The sequence below is a fragment of the Bombina bombina genome, chromosome 4 (assembly GCF_027579735.1).
Source record: "Bombina bombina isolate aBomBom1 chromosome 4, aBomBom1.pri, whole genome shotgun sequence".
Classification (NCBI taxonomy): domain Eukaryota; kingdom Metazoa; phylum Chordata; class Amphibia; order Anura; family Bombinatoridae; genus Bombina; species Bombina bombina.
In genome coordinates this window covers 960,041,386-960,055,523 of record NC_069502.1, presented here as the reverse complement: position 1 = coordinate 960,055,523, position 14,138 = coordinate 960,041,386, and the positions used below count along the sequence as shown (strand labels likewise).

Genomic DNA, 14,138 nt, shown 5'->3' with positions numbered 1-14,138 from the left:
GGGATCGCGGCCGATGCTGCAGTCATGAGACCTAAAACTTCAATGCACATAGCTACTGAAGGGAATGATTGAGACTGAAGGTTCCAACAAGCTGAAACCAATTTTAATCGTCTCTTTTCTGTTAGAGACAGAGTCATTGACACTGAATCTATCTGGAAACCTAAAAAGGTGACCCTTGTCTGAGGAATCAAGGAACTTTTTGGTAAATTGATCCTCCAACTATGTCTTTGAAGAAACCACACTAGTTGATTTGTGTGAGAATCTGCAGAATGTAGAGACTGAGCTAGTACCAAGATATCGTCCAAATAAGGAAACACTGCAATACCCCGTTCTCTGATTACAGAGAGTAGGGCACCGAGGACCTTTGAAAAGATTATTGGAGCTGTCGCTAGGCCAAATGGAAGAGCGACAAATTAGTAATGCTCGTCTAGAAAAGAGAATCTCAGAAACTGATAGTGGTCTGGATGAATCGGAATATGAAGATAAGCATCCTGTAAGTCGATTGTGGACATATAATGACCTTGCTGAACAAAAGGCAGAATAGTCCTTATAGTCACCATTTTGAAAGTTGGCACTTACAAAACAATTCAAAATTTTCAGATCCAGAACTGGCCTGAATTAATTTTCTTTCTTTGGGACAATGAATAGGTTTGAATAAAACCCCAGACCCTGTTCCTGAAACAGAACTGGTATGATTACCCCTGAAAGCTCCAGGTCTGAAACACACTTCAGAGAAGTCTGAGCCTTTACTGGATTTGCTGGGATGCGTGAGAGAAAAAATCTTCTCATAGGAGGTCTTACTCTGAATCCTATTCGGTATCCTTGAGAGACAATACTCTGAATCCATTGATTTTGGACAGAATCTGCCCAAATACTTTGGAAGAATCTTAATCTGCCCACTACCATCTGAGCTGGAATGAGAGCCGCATGCAGACTTGGGGGCTGGCTTTGGTTTCTTAAACGGCTTGGATTTATTCCAGCTTGAAGGTTTCCAATTGGAACAAGATTCTTTGGGGGAAGGATTTGGTTTCTGTTCCTTATTTTGTTGAAAAGGAAGAAAAGGGTTAGAAGCTTTATATTTACCCTTAGGTCTTTTATCCTAAGGCAAAAAAACTCCCTTCCTCCCAGTGACAGTTGAAATAATTGAATCCAACTGAGAACCAAATAAATTATTACCTTGGAAAGAAAGAGATAGTAATCTAGATTTAGATATCATGTCAGAATTCCAATATTTGAGCCACAAAGCTCTTCTAGCTAAAATAGCTAAAGACATAGATATAACATCAATTTTGAGGATATAAAAAATGGCATCACAGATAAAATGATAGCATGTTGAAGCAAGCGAACAATGCTAGACAAATCAGGATCCGTTTCATGTTGCGCTAAACTTTCCAACCAAAAAGTTGATGAAGCTGCAACATCAGCCATAGAAATGGCAGGCCTGAGAAGATAGCCAGAATATAAATAAGCTTTCCTTGGATAAGATTCAAGTTTCCTATCTAAAAGGGTCCTTAAATGAAGTACTATCTTCCATAGGAATAGTAGTACGTTTGGCAAGAGTAGAAATAGCCCCATCAACTCTGGGGATCTTTTCCCAAAACTCCAAACTAACTGCTGGCAAAGGATACAATTTTTTAAACCTTGAAGAAGGGATAAAAGAAGTACCAGGCCTATTAATTCCTTAGAAATCATATCAGAAATAGCATCAGGAACTAGAAAAACCTCTGGAGTAACCATAGGAGGTTTATATACAGAGTTTAAACGTTTACTAGTTTTAATATCAAGAGGACTAGTTTCCTCAATATCCAACGTAATTAACACCTCTCTCTTTTAACAAGGAACAAATATACTCCATTTTAAATAAATAAGTAGATTTGTCAGTGTCAATACCTGATGTAGGATCTTCTGAATCAGATAGATCCTCATCAGAGGAGGATAATTCAGTATGTTGTCGGTCATTTGAAATTTCATCAACTTTATGAGAAGTTTTAAAAGACCTTTTACATTTATTAGAAGGCGGGATAGCAGACAAAGCCTTCTGAATCGCATCAGCAATAAAATCTTTTATATTCACAGGGATATCATGTACCTTAGATGTTGAAGGAACAGGCATTGTACTATTACTGATGGATACATTCTCTGCATGTAAAAGCTTATCATGACAACTATTACATACCACAGCAGGAGATATAATCTCCACAAATGTACAACAGATACACTTAGCTTTGGTAGAACTGTTATCACGCAGCAGGGTTTCAACAGTGGTTTCTGAGACAGGATCAGATTGAGACATCTTGCAAATGTAAGAGAAAAAAACAACATATAAAGCAAAATATCAATTTCCTTATATGGCAGTTTCAGGAATGGGAAGAAAATGCAAACAGCATAGCCCTCTGACATAGAAAAAGGCAAGAGGCACATAGGAATGGGGTTTTAAATAATGAAATTATTTGGTGCCAAGTATCACGCACAACGCAAAATAAAACTTTTTGGCGCTAACAACATCCGGAAATGACACACTCGCGTCATTGCAGACGCAACCTTGTACAAGGAACTCTGCGTCAACTAAGACGCCAGAAATGTTGAACTTGCGTCACCGGATGTACCTTTGCGCTAAAAAAAATCCTTGCGCCAAGAATGACGCAACAAACATCAGCATTTTGAGCCTTTGCGAGCCTAATTTTGCCTGCGAAAATTTAATGAAAAAGCAGTCAATTTGAAGAAAAAAAAAAAAGACTAAACCCCAGGTAAGAAAAATATTTTCCTAAATATGTTTTTTCTCAAATATGAAACTGAATAGGCTGCAAAAGGAAATATACATAAACCTGACTCATGGCAAATATAAGTACAATACATATAGTTAGAACTTTATATTAATACATAAAGTGTCAAACCATAGCTGAGAGTGTCTTAAGTAATGAAAACATACTTAGCGAAAGACACCCATCCACATATAGCAGATAACCGTTTCAGTACTGGTTTGGCTATCAGTAGAGGTAATGGTATATGAGAGTATATCGTTGATCTGAAAAAGGGAGGTAGGAGATGAATCTCTACGACCGATAACAGAGAACCTATGAAATAGATTTCCCGCGAGGAAAACCGTTGCATTCAATAGGTGATACTCCCTTCACATCCCTCTGACATTCACTGTACTCAGAGGAATCGGGCTTCAAAATGCTGAGAAGCGCATATCAACGTAGAAATCTAGCACAAACTTACCTCACCACCTCCATAGGAGGCAAAGTTTGCAAAACTGAATTGTGGGTGTGGTGAGGGGTATATTTATAGGCATTTTGAGGTTTGGGAAACTTTGCCCCTCCTGGTAGGATTGTATATCCCATACGTCACTAGCTCATGGACTCTTGCCAATTACATGAAAGAAATGTGGGTTTAGTATCCCTTAAAACACCCTGAACATGCTATAACAGGAGGTAGCACCTCACAAGAAAAAAAACTTGTGTACTGTTAAATGCGGGCAGTGGACTCAAACAGGTAGGCCCACCAATGATTTGATAAATAAGAGCAAAAAGTACTCAAATTACATGCACACTTCTAAACCTATCTGGATATGCTCTCGTGGAAAGGAGCACAGTGTCCAAAGGAAAAAGTAAAACTGAAGTAAAACTGGAATCCTGAAAGTTTCATTATGAATTTTACTTCCTTTTAAATGAAGCCTGAAACGAAACGTGTGCTAATAGTAAACATTCATTTAAAAGGCATGCATGTAGATCTGTTTGTAAACATTATGATCTTCTTGACTTGATAACAAACTAGCACAAGAATTAATCAAAATTAGTATGGGAATCTAATAGGATCTTTTATAGCAAAGGTATTTAAAAAAAAAAAAAAAAAAAACTATTTTGAAAAACATTTACCTCCAATATTTACAATTGACTCAGGTCCCACAAGCTGACCTTCATACAACCGCTCAGCTTTTCTCAGCTTGGTATTTGCCTCAAGAGCGCCAGTCATAAGGGGAGGAACTTGAAAGCTGAAAAACAAATGTAACATCAGAAAATTCCAACTATTATACATAAATTAAAAGAAACCGATTAAATCAAATACACAGGTGCTTCTTTTGGGGGGGGGTTATCAACCACGTAAATATGTCTTTATTTTTGCTTCACTGGCTCATTAAGGTGGAAAATAATAGAAAAAATAAGCATCCTTGACAGAGGGGGTGATCGCAGTAGATTACTACTCAAACAGCTATATATATATATATATAGAAAGGTTAACAATATGGATAGCAAAAGTTACAGTGGTGACTATAGGGATTCAACGTTAGATACATGAAAGATATTATTGTATCAAGTAGTATTCTGATATGTGTAAAAGAGTTAATATAGAGAAACACATAATTATTACTATTTTTCTGCACCCTTGATGTTCATTTACTATCTTTATTTCAGCTACTGAGCAGTATTGAATTCTGTGCTATTTTGAGAAAACCGTGATGCTAACAGTGACATTGCAGTGATTGGGAGGAGTTGGAAGAGCGGACATACACAGACAGAGGAGGAAGCGAGGTCCGTCTATTCCATGAGGAATAGACGGATCTGATCGTATCACAACCTGGAGTCCGTTAAGGATACCAACTTCCCCTGCACAGTGAGTACCGCTATTGGTCCCATACAATATGTTACGCCGTCACATGCTATAATGGACACTGGCTTCACTATAATTACTATATTGATACAAACTATCATTGCATGGCATTCTTATATTCACTTCTTACATTTACTACTACTGATTGAATCAGTCTATTGTGCCGCTTGTGTATTCGGGGCTTTCCTTTGACTTACTTACTTCATTTCTGACTCCTACACTTCTGTCTGTATTATGTTACAAACATATATACACAAATACCTTCATATAAAAACTGCAAAGCTTGATCTACTGTGAGATTGTCCCAGCATCTTAAAGGCCAAGTTTTTGTTCTGCACTTATTTAATATTCTGTGTATTGAAGCATAAAGTTAGGAACTGAATTATGACTTTAATTATTTCATTAAAACAGCAATACTTAAAATCAGCAGAAATATTAAATTACTGCAAATTATGCCCTTGAGAATTACAATCAAACTTTTGTGAAATGCTGCGCTTATCTATGAAGTCTTACTAAACAGTTTATGCACGGTAAATAAATATTACTCAGAACATTTGTGCACACAGCTAATTAAATATTGATAGTGCACATGACAAGGATTGCATAACAACCACTGGTAGTATTAAAGGGACACAGAATGCTAATTTTGTAGTGTCAAAACTGTATAGCTTTTTTTATTTACTTGGATAAAAAATGTGCCCCTGTACCATAAAGCTCTCCTCTCCCTTTAATGTTCCAGTACAAATAAAAAACACACATATTTAATATGTTTGTGTGCTCTAGGATTATACACAAAGATATTATGAGGAAACTTAACACATAGGGAAACTGTCTTTTTTAAAATGATGAAAATAGATGGGGGTGCATACTACATAAAAATAATACTCCATAAAAACAATGCTGCAATATGTATGTAAATGCCAGCAGAAAAATAAGGAGATGTTAAAGTGATATAAAAGTCAATATTATACTTTATGGTTCAGGTACACTTTTATGTACCTTTAATGTCCATTTAAGTTTAGAATGAGAAGAATGATTTAAATAGGGATGTTGAATCTGCTCTTGTAGTTGCCTCTTAGTTAAATATGTATAAAACATCCTGTTTCTTTGTTGAAATAATAAAAGCATTAAGTAGTGGGATTAATAGAAATCATTGCAATATATATTATTCGTCAATTTAAAAAGATTTCATTACTTCCTGCCACAGTCGCACAATGAGGCTGTGGTATCTACACGAACACAAAGGAATAAAAGATAACTGCACTAGCTCCAGTCAGTTTCCTTCCCATGTTCAGTAGAGAACTTTTACTGCAAAAAGCATAACGTAAGTTTTATCATAATAGCTCCATTATCTTAAAACAACTAAGTTTGTTTAATAAAAAAAAGGGAATATATATATATATATATATATATATATATATATATATATATATATATATATATATATATATATATATATATATATATATATATATATATATATATACACACACACACACACACACACACACATTCACATTTACAAAAACACAGTGTATATAGCATTTGATTAAAACCTATGATAATAACATTGTAGTCATAACTATGTTTTATCATCACATCTTGACTTACCTTAAAGGCTGTGGTTCTATAGGACTCTCAAGGAAGCAAACAGCAGCTAAAGATGGGACGACCAACATTAGAGCCAGAAACGTGAATGTGGCACGGAAAACCTTTCCACTGTACGTGCTACAGATACAACCAAATGTAGAAGTTACATGCTGTTGAATATCCAAATGCATCATTGAACAACTTTATAACGTGGATACAAAGGACTGAAACACTTATTAAGATCAGACCAAGTTCAACTGTCTATAGAGCAGATAGAGTATGTTGTTTTTATATCAGCTCAAAAATGTTAGTCAAGTATAAACAAAAAGAAAATTACGCAATACCACAAATTCCCTGACTTTACTGTGAATACCTCTAATCTGCTGATAGAACATTCCTGTCTAAACATAAAAGCATAAATTCTTGTCAACTCTATTTTATTTTAGAGAATTTGTTTAACCAGGGAACAACTTATGTTAAACTTGTATGTATCCAACTTATGAAATGCTACACAATCTGCCCGCAATTTACAAATAAATAATAATAATAATAATAATAATAATAATAATAATAATGATGATTAAAGTGACATTGAAGGGTCAGTCAATGTTAAAGGGACAGTCTAGTCAAAATTAAACTTTCATGATTCAGATAGGGCATGTCATTTTAAACAACTTTCCATTTTACTTTTATCATCAAATTTGCTCATTTCTATGATCTTGATGGCTGCCTCTTCTCTCAGTGCATTTTGACAATTTTGCACAGCTATACAGTGCTAGTTTATGTGTGTCATATATATAAGATTGTGCTCACTGCTGTGGAGTTACCTAAGAGTCAGCACTGATTGACTAAAATGCAAGTTTGTCAAACAAACGTAAATAAGAAGCAGTCTGTAGAGGCTTAGATACAAGGTAATCACAGAGGTAAAAAGTATATTAATATAACTGTGTTGGTTATTCAAAACTGGGGAATGGGTAATAAAGGGATTATCTATCTTTTTAAACAACAACAATTCTGGAGTAGACTGTCCCTTTAATGAAAAGCTTGCAGCATCTAATTCTTAACTCCAAGCAAACCCCAATACCCCTTTCACAAACATCCCTTTTTTCACCCCAACAGCAGCTCGCTCCTGCTGTCAGACAGAGCAGGAGCGAGCTGCACTAAGTGTTATGGCGTGGTCGGGCCGGGCTGTGACTATACAGCTGGCCCGATGCGCTGTGTAATAAAAACAGACCCGCTCAGAAGAGCACAGAGAGCTGGTCTGAGATACAGTCATATTTATAAAAAATTCTAAGGGAATATTAAGTTTTATAACGATAACACTAATATAATGTTATATAATTCTGCACTATGTGCAGAATTATATAACATTATTTTTTAGGTTTACTGGCCCTTTAAATTTGAAATAGCAGCTAGCCATTCTGCCAGTCCTGCTGGGACTACTCATCCCTAAGACTTCCTCCAGCAGTGCTAAGACACAGAGATGAAGCTGCAAGCACAGGTAAAAATAAGATTTCATGCTGCAAGCTTTGGATTTTGCACCGATCAAGCAATCACTGTGTATAACGTTGTAGGGGGATTTCTGCTTTTCACAAAAGGTACTCCAACACCTCTGGAGTAGTGGGAAAGAGTGCAGTTAAATGGACAGGGAAGGGAACCCCAACATTTTCTTTCATGATTTGGATAGAACATATAATTTTAAACAACTTTTTAAGAAAGGAGCAACATTGCCCTACTAGCAGCTAGCTGTGCACATCTAGTTAGCCAATCACAAGAGACAAATGTGTGCCGGCACCAATCAGCAGTGAGCTCCCACTAGTGTAGGATATGTGCATATTCTTTTTCAACAAGGGATACCAAGAGAACAAAGCACATTTGAAAATAGAAGTGAATTTAAAAGCGTCTTAAAATTACATGCTCTATCTAAATTGTGCAAGTTTAATTTTGACTTTCCTATTCCTTTAAATTGCAGGAAAATTAAACAAAATGAATCATGAAAGAAAATGATTAAGTCTTGTACTATGCGCACCCCCTTATTTTGTTTCTTTCCTTTGAAACCTTTTTAAAAGGGACATAAAGCACTACATACATGTTATAAGCACAGTATTGGGGTTATGCTCCGCCTCCCACTAGTCATGGGTGCTGCCATGCATTATAGTGCTGATGCGTTTGCACAAGCGCAGTAACTCTTCCTTCAGATACCTGCAGTGTAACCTTGGTTCCAAAATGGTGCCACCCATGATTAAAGAGAGGTGGGTTAAATAAATTTAAGAGTTTAATGTCCCTTTAAAGGTAAATTAAATCCCAATTTTTCTTTCACGATTCAGAAAGAGCGTGCGATTTTAAACAACTTTCTAATTTACTTCTTTTATTGAATTTTCTTAGTTCTCGTGGTAACTTTTGTTGAAAAGCAGGGATGTAAGCTCAGGAGAATGCATGTGTCTGGAGTACTATATGAAAGCAATTTTGCAAGAGCACTAGATGGCAGCACAAACCTACCTAGGTATTTCTTCAACAAAGAACACCATGAGAATGAAGCAAGTTTGATAATAGAAGTAAATTGAAAAAATTAAAATTAAAGGGATACTAAACCCAATTTTTTTTCCTTTAATGGTTTGGATAGAGCATGCAATTTTAGGCATCTTTCTAATTTACTCTGATTATCAATTTTTCTTCGTTCTCTTACTATCTTTATTTAAAAAGAAGGAATGTAAAGCTTAGGAGCCAGCCCATTTAAGGTTTAGCACCCTGGATAGCGCTTGTTTATTGGTGACTACATATAGCCACCAATAAGCAAGTATAACATAGGTTCTGAACCAAAAATGGGCTGGCTCCTATGCTTAACATTCCTGCTTTTTTAAATAAAGATAGTAAGAGAATGAAGGAAAAAAATTTAATAGGAGTAAATTCGAAAATTGCTTAAAATTGAATGCTCTATCTGAATCATTAAAGTGAATGTGAATTTTGCTGAACCAGTGCCGGGTTTTTAATAATCCTATTAAAAACAGGGGCACTTTCATTCATCAAACTTTGGATTTCACTGGTTTTGTTAAAATACTTACCCTTTCTTCGTGAAAGCCGCTCCAGCGCTTTCCCCGCACGTCGCAAGCCTCTTCCTACGTCAGAAATTATGATCCCGGCCTTCCTCCAATCACGGCGTTGCTTTAGGCAATGAATCCCCCGGGGGAAAGCCGTGATTGGAGGATGCCGGAAATATCATTGCTGACGTATGAAGAGGCTTGCGACAGGCTGGAGAGGCTTTCACGAAGAAAAGGTAAGTATTTTAACAAAACCATGATATGTTTTTTTATTGAGGCCTCTTCTCCTTATGTGCCCTACTCTTCAAGCAAGGTCATTTGCTCAATGGAAACCACAAATGGTTAAAAAGGGACAAGGAAAGGTTTGTGTAAGAAATAATCATAAAATGCTTCCCTTTGTAGTCAGTTTTTTTTTTTTTTTATTTATTTCAAAATCTCCATGTAACAAAAAAAAAATTGTAATAACTGCCAACGACCATATTTGTCAATCAACATAACCTATGAGGAAACAGGAGTTTTGAAATTCAAGTGATTCATTCAGGTTGAAGTATAGACTTGTACTTTATAGTATCACTAACTATAGGCAATCCGCATTTAAAGGGATAGGAAAGTCAAAATTAAATTTGCATGATTCAGAAAGAACATGTAGTTTTAAGTCACTTTTAAATTCCCTACTGTTTTCAAATGTGCTTTGTTCTCTTAGTATCCCTTATTGAAAAATAATATGCACATATCCTACACTAGTAGAAGCTAGCTGCTGATTGGTGCCTGCACACACCTGTCTCTTGTGATTGGCTAACTAGATGTGTTCAGCTCGCTGCCAGTAGTGCAGTGCTGTTTCTTCAGCAAATAATTACAAGAGAATGAAGCAAATTTGATAATAGAAGTAAATTGGAAAATGGTTTACAATTGTTCTATCTGAATCATAAAAGAACATTTTGGAGATTAATGTCCCTTTAACTCCTTAAAGGGACAATAAACTATTTATAGAACATTATCTTAGCGACAGCTTTCAAAATGAAAGGATTTTAGCTGTCAAAGTTGCACTTACCTGTTCTCTCCATGATCTTCTGATTAGGTCTCTTTCAAAAGCACTTGACGGGCGCATTGTCTAATCACAGAGCGCCCGATCGCGCTATTGAACTGAATGCAGCGCGATCCCGCTCTGGTAGCGGGAGCACACTACATTCAGCCCAGGTAGGGGAATACAATCTGGCAATTTTAGGGTGCTTGCAGATAAATGTCTGTGATGCACTCAACCTTAGCTGCATTAGTACAAAATAAAATGATAAAAAGTGTAAGGCCAAATGGTCCAAGTACCTGAATGTGAAGATACATTTTACCATCCCCTAAACAACTCACATACCTCAACAACTTAGCATTACTTCTGCTTAAAAGGAACAGTAAAGTCAAAATGAAACTTTCAAAATTCATATAAAGCATGCCATTTTAAAGGGACACTGTACCCAAAAATTTTCTTTTGTGATTCAGATTGAGCATGAAATTTTAAGCAACTTTCCAATTTACTCCTATTATCAAATTTTCTTCATTCTCTTGGTATCTTTATTTGAAATGCAAGAATGTAAGTTTAGATGCCGGCCCATTTTTGGTAAACAACCTGGGTTGTCCTTGCTGATTGGTGGATAAATTCATCCACCAATAAAAAAGTGCTGTCCAGAGTACTGAAACAAAAAAAAAAGCTTAGATGCCTTCTTTTTCAAATAATAATAGCAAGAGAACGAAGAAAAATTGATAATAGGAGTAAATTAGAAAGTTGCTTAACATTGCATGCTCTTTCTGAATTACAAAAGAAAAAAATTGGGTTCAGTGTCCTTTTAAAGAACTTTACTAATATTATCAAATGTGCTTCCTTCTCTTAGAACCATTTGTTGAAGAATAGGCTCCACAAAGGATATATTAAATATTCTTGCTCTACAATAATAAAGTGCCCACTTTGTTCTTAAACGTAGGACTGGTACTTGCATTTGGATATGTGCATTAGCGGTCATCACACGTGCATCTGCTTGTACACATGCATAAAGACTGCACTGACACGTTTTACTATAAGGTGGGTTGCAAAAGCTTTGATACACACAGCTATTTGAGTTTGATCCAAAAAAAAAAAAAAGTCTATGTGCTGCCTCAATGCAACACTGCACATCTCTGCAGGGGCATCCTACAGTAAGTGCATAGTTAGCCTTATGGAAGTAAGTTAGCATTTTCTATTTATTTTTTTGCAAAAATTAACATGCAGAATGTTTTTTTTTTTTTTTTTAAAGTAAGCAATGCATCAATATTAACATACCAATACACTTAAAGGGACACTGAACCCAAAATTTTTCTTTTGTAATACAGAAAGAGCATGCAATTTTAAGCAACTTTCTAATGTACTCCTATTATCAAATTTTCGTCGTTCTCTTGCTATCTTTATTTGAAAAAGAAGGCATCTAAGCTTTTTTGGGGTTAAGTACTCTGGACAGCACTTTTTTTTTTAATTGGTGGATGAATTTATCCACCAATCAGCAAGGACAACCCAGGTTGTTCACCAAAAATGGGCCGGCATCTAAACTTACATTCTTGCATTTCAAATAAAGATACCAAGAGAATGAAGAAAATTTGATAATAGGTGTAATTTGGAAAGTTGCTAAAAATGTCATGCTCAAACTGAATCACGAAAGAAAATTTTTGGTTACAGTGTCCCTTTAATCTATAATGAAAATTATGAGAACTGGAAAGAGATAGTTTTGTATAACAAACTCTTGCAATATTACAATGACTAATAGTCTTAGTATTCCAGTATAAGGAAGGAGTTTCATATTAGAAGAAGAAGAAAAAAATGCAGTTTCACAACTCATATTTTGCCAATTCGCAAATTGTGCATTTAAAATAAAAAATACTGTATGTGACATTTACCAAAAAAAAAATGCATGTATATACAGTTACTTAAAGGGATATTCCAGCCAAAACTGGAAGGCACATTGGTGCATTTCAATTCTGAATAAAAGCATTTTGCAGTATACCTGTATTATTAAAAATGCTTCTAGTAAAGGCTTTAGCGGTTTTAAAAGTGAATTTAAAGGGACATTCCAATCAAAATTTAAATGCATAGTTTAATTACATCTTTGAATAGAAACATATTTGCAATATAGCTGTATTGGCAAAAATGCTTCTAGTAAAAGTTATCACCGTTTTAGTTTTAACATTTTTCTCTGCACATGCATGTGACACATAACTAGATATTCTCAGTGCACCTGCACTTAAAATACTGCAGCTGCTCAGAGAAACAGTGGGTCTTGTATCATTACCATATGTTACAAGCACCTTAGCCATTATGAGCAAGTGCTGTGTTTAAAATCCACACTTTTGAAACTGCTATAGCTTTTATTAGAGGCATTTTTGCAAATACGTGTATATTACAACAATGATTATGTTTAAAACTGAAAGGCATCCATGTGGATTAAAATATTGGATGAAATGTCCCTTTAAGTATGCTTTGTGCACCAGAATTGTAAACACAGCACTTGCCCAGAGAGTCTAAGATGCGTGTATCATCTGGTATTGACTACATAATTACAAGCCCCACTTGTGCTCTGAGCAGCTGGGGTATTTAAAATGTTGGTGCACAAAGAATATCTTGTTATGCTTCACATGCACGCGCAGAGAAAATGCTAACACCAAAACAGTGATAACTCTTACCAGAAGCCTTTTTGCCAATACGTGTATATTGCAAATATGTTTCTATTCAAACATTTAATGAATCTATAAACATTCAAATGTTGACTGGAATGTCTCTTTAATTGGATGAACACCAAACAGCAGGCAACAGAACAGCAACATAGCATTATTTGTCTCGGATATAGTGTGAATAGGAATATCGCTGTGCATATAAACATCGCCCTAGTGTGCTGCAGATTTCACCTCCCAATCACTATGACATATCATCCTTGTGGACACTTCCTTAGCCAATGAATGAACATATACCAATTCTAATTCTATCATACTCGCATTGAGTACGCACTCACCTGCTACTTTCCGATTCTTGCACGACGTTTTCATCCGTGATGACCTGCGGCCGAATAGGCCTCCGCTGCCGCAACCCTTCTCCCTCCTCCATTGTCGCCCGCTCACACTGCCCTACACAACACTCGGATGGAACCAGTCAGTGGCTGCCAACTAGAGCTGAACGACGTGACCTCAGTTCAGCCAATAGAATGTTATCTGTCACAGTAATCTACCAATAGAAAGACGTGCCGTATGTGTTATCTATTCAGCCAATAGGAGGAAACGGAGGGGACAAGGCAGGCGGATATTATTGAAGTTACTAAAACAAGTATTCCGACCTCTGTTGATCGGGGAGGGCATGACCTTCTGAGGGCGCTCTTTATAAAATTATGTACGACTATGGAATGTTTTTATTGTTATTTTGAAAGGGATTAAAACATGTTTTCTGTTTTTCAATTAGCTACTCTTTATTTTATAACATTATTTTACTAATGAGATTGTACAGGGGCAGATGGGACCTATAAGCTTATATCAAGCAACTGAGTCGTGAAAAGTTTATGTACGCGTTGAGCTAAAAAAAAAATTAATACATATTTTTTTTTAATTATTTATTTATTATAAACGACACTTTTTTTCCCCTCTAAACTGAGTTTACAATGACTGTCTGAAATTACTGCTCTGGGACAGTCACAGAAACTATTGCTGTTCCAGAGGAAGACTGTTGAATATATGTTTGTGTGCTGAGATAGTACAGTGAGTGGGAAATGACCCAGGCAATTAGATGCTAAAGTAGTTTTTGATAGTCCTGCTAGTTACAAAATTTCACTAAAGTACAATAGTTCTAAAAGCTTTAAGGGACAGTCAACACTTGCAGTAACATTATTTGATATTGAAAAA

At 35.8% G+C, this 14,138-nt stretch overlaps 1 protein-coding gene across 1 annotated transcript in view; it reads right to left on the bottom strand.

Annotated features, from left to right (window-relative positions):
• Positions 1-13,406, bottom strand: part of APMAP (adipocyte plasma membrane associated protein) — a 40,884-nt gene extending 27,478 nt beyond the window's left edge. The window contains exons 1-3 of the mRNA XM_053711977.1: positions 13,262-13,406; positions 6,223-6,339; positions 3,879-3,994 (exon numbers count right to left, since the gene is read on the bottom strand). Of these exons, the coding sequence (XP_053567952.1) occupies positions 3,879-3,994; positions 6,223-6,339; positions 13,262-13,353 (325 nt within the window). The 5' untranslated portion in view covers positions 13,354-13,406. The remainder of the gene's footprint in view (positions 1-3,878; positions 3,995-6,222; positions 6,340-13,261) is intronic.
• Positions 13,407-14,138: the final 732 nt, after the last annotated feature.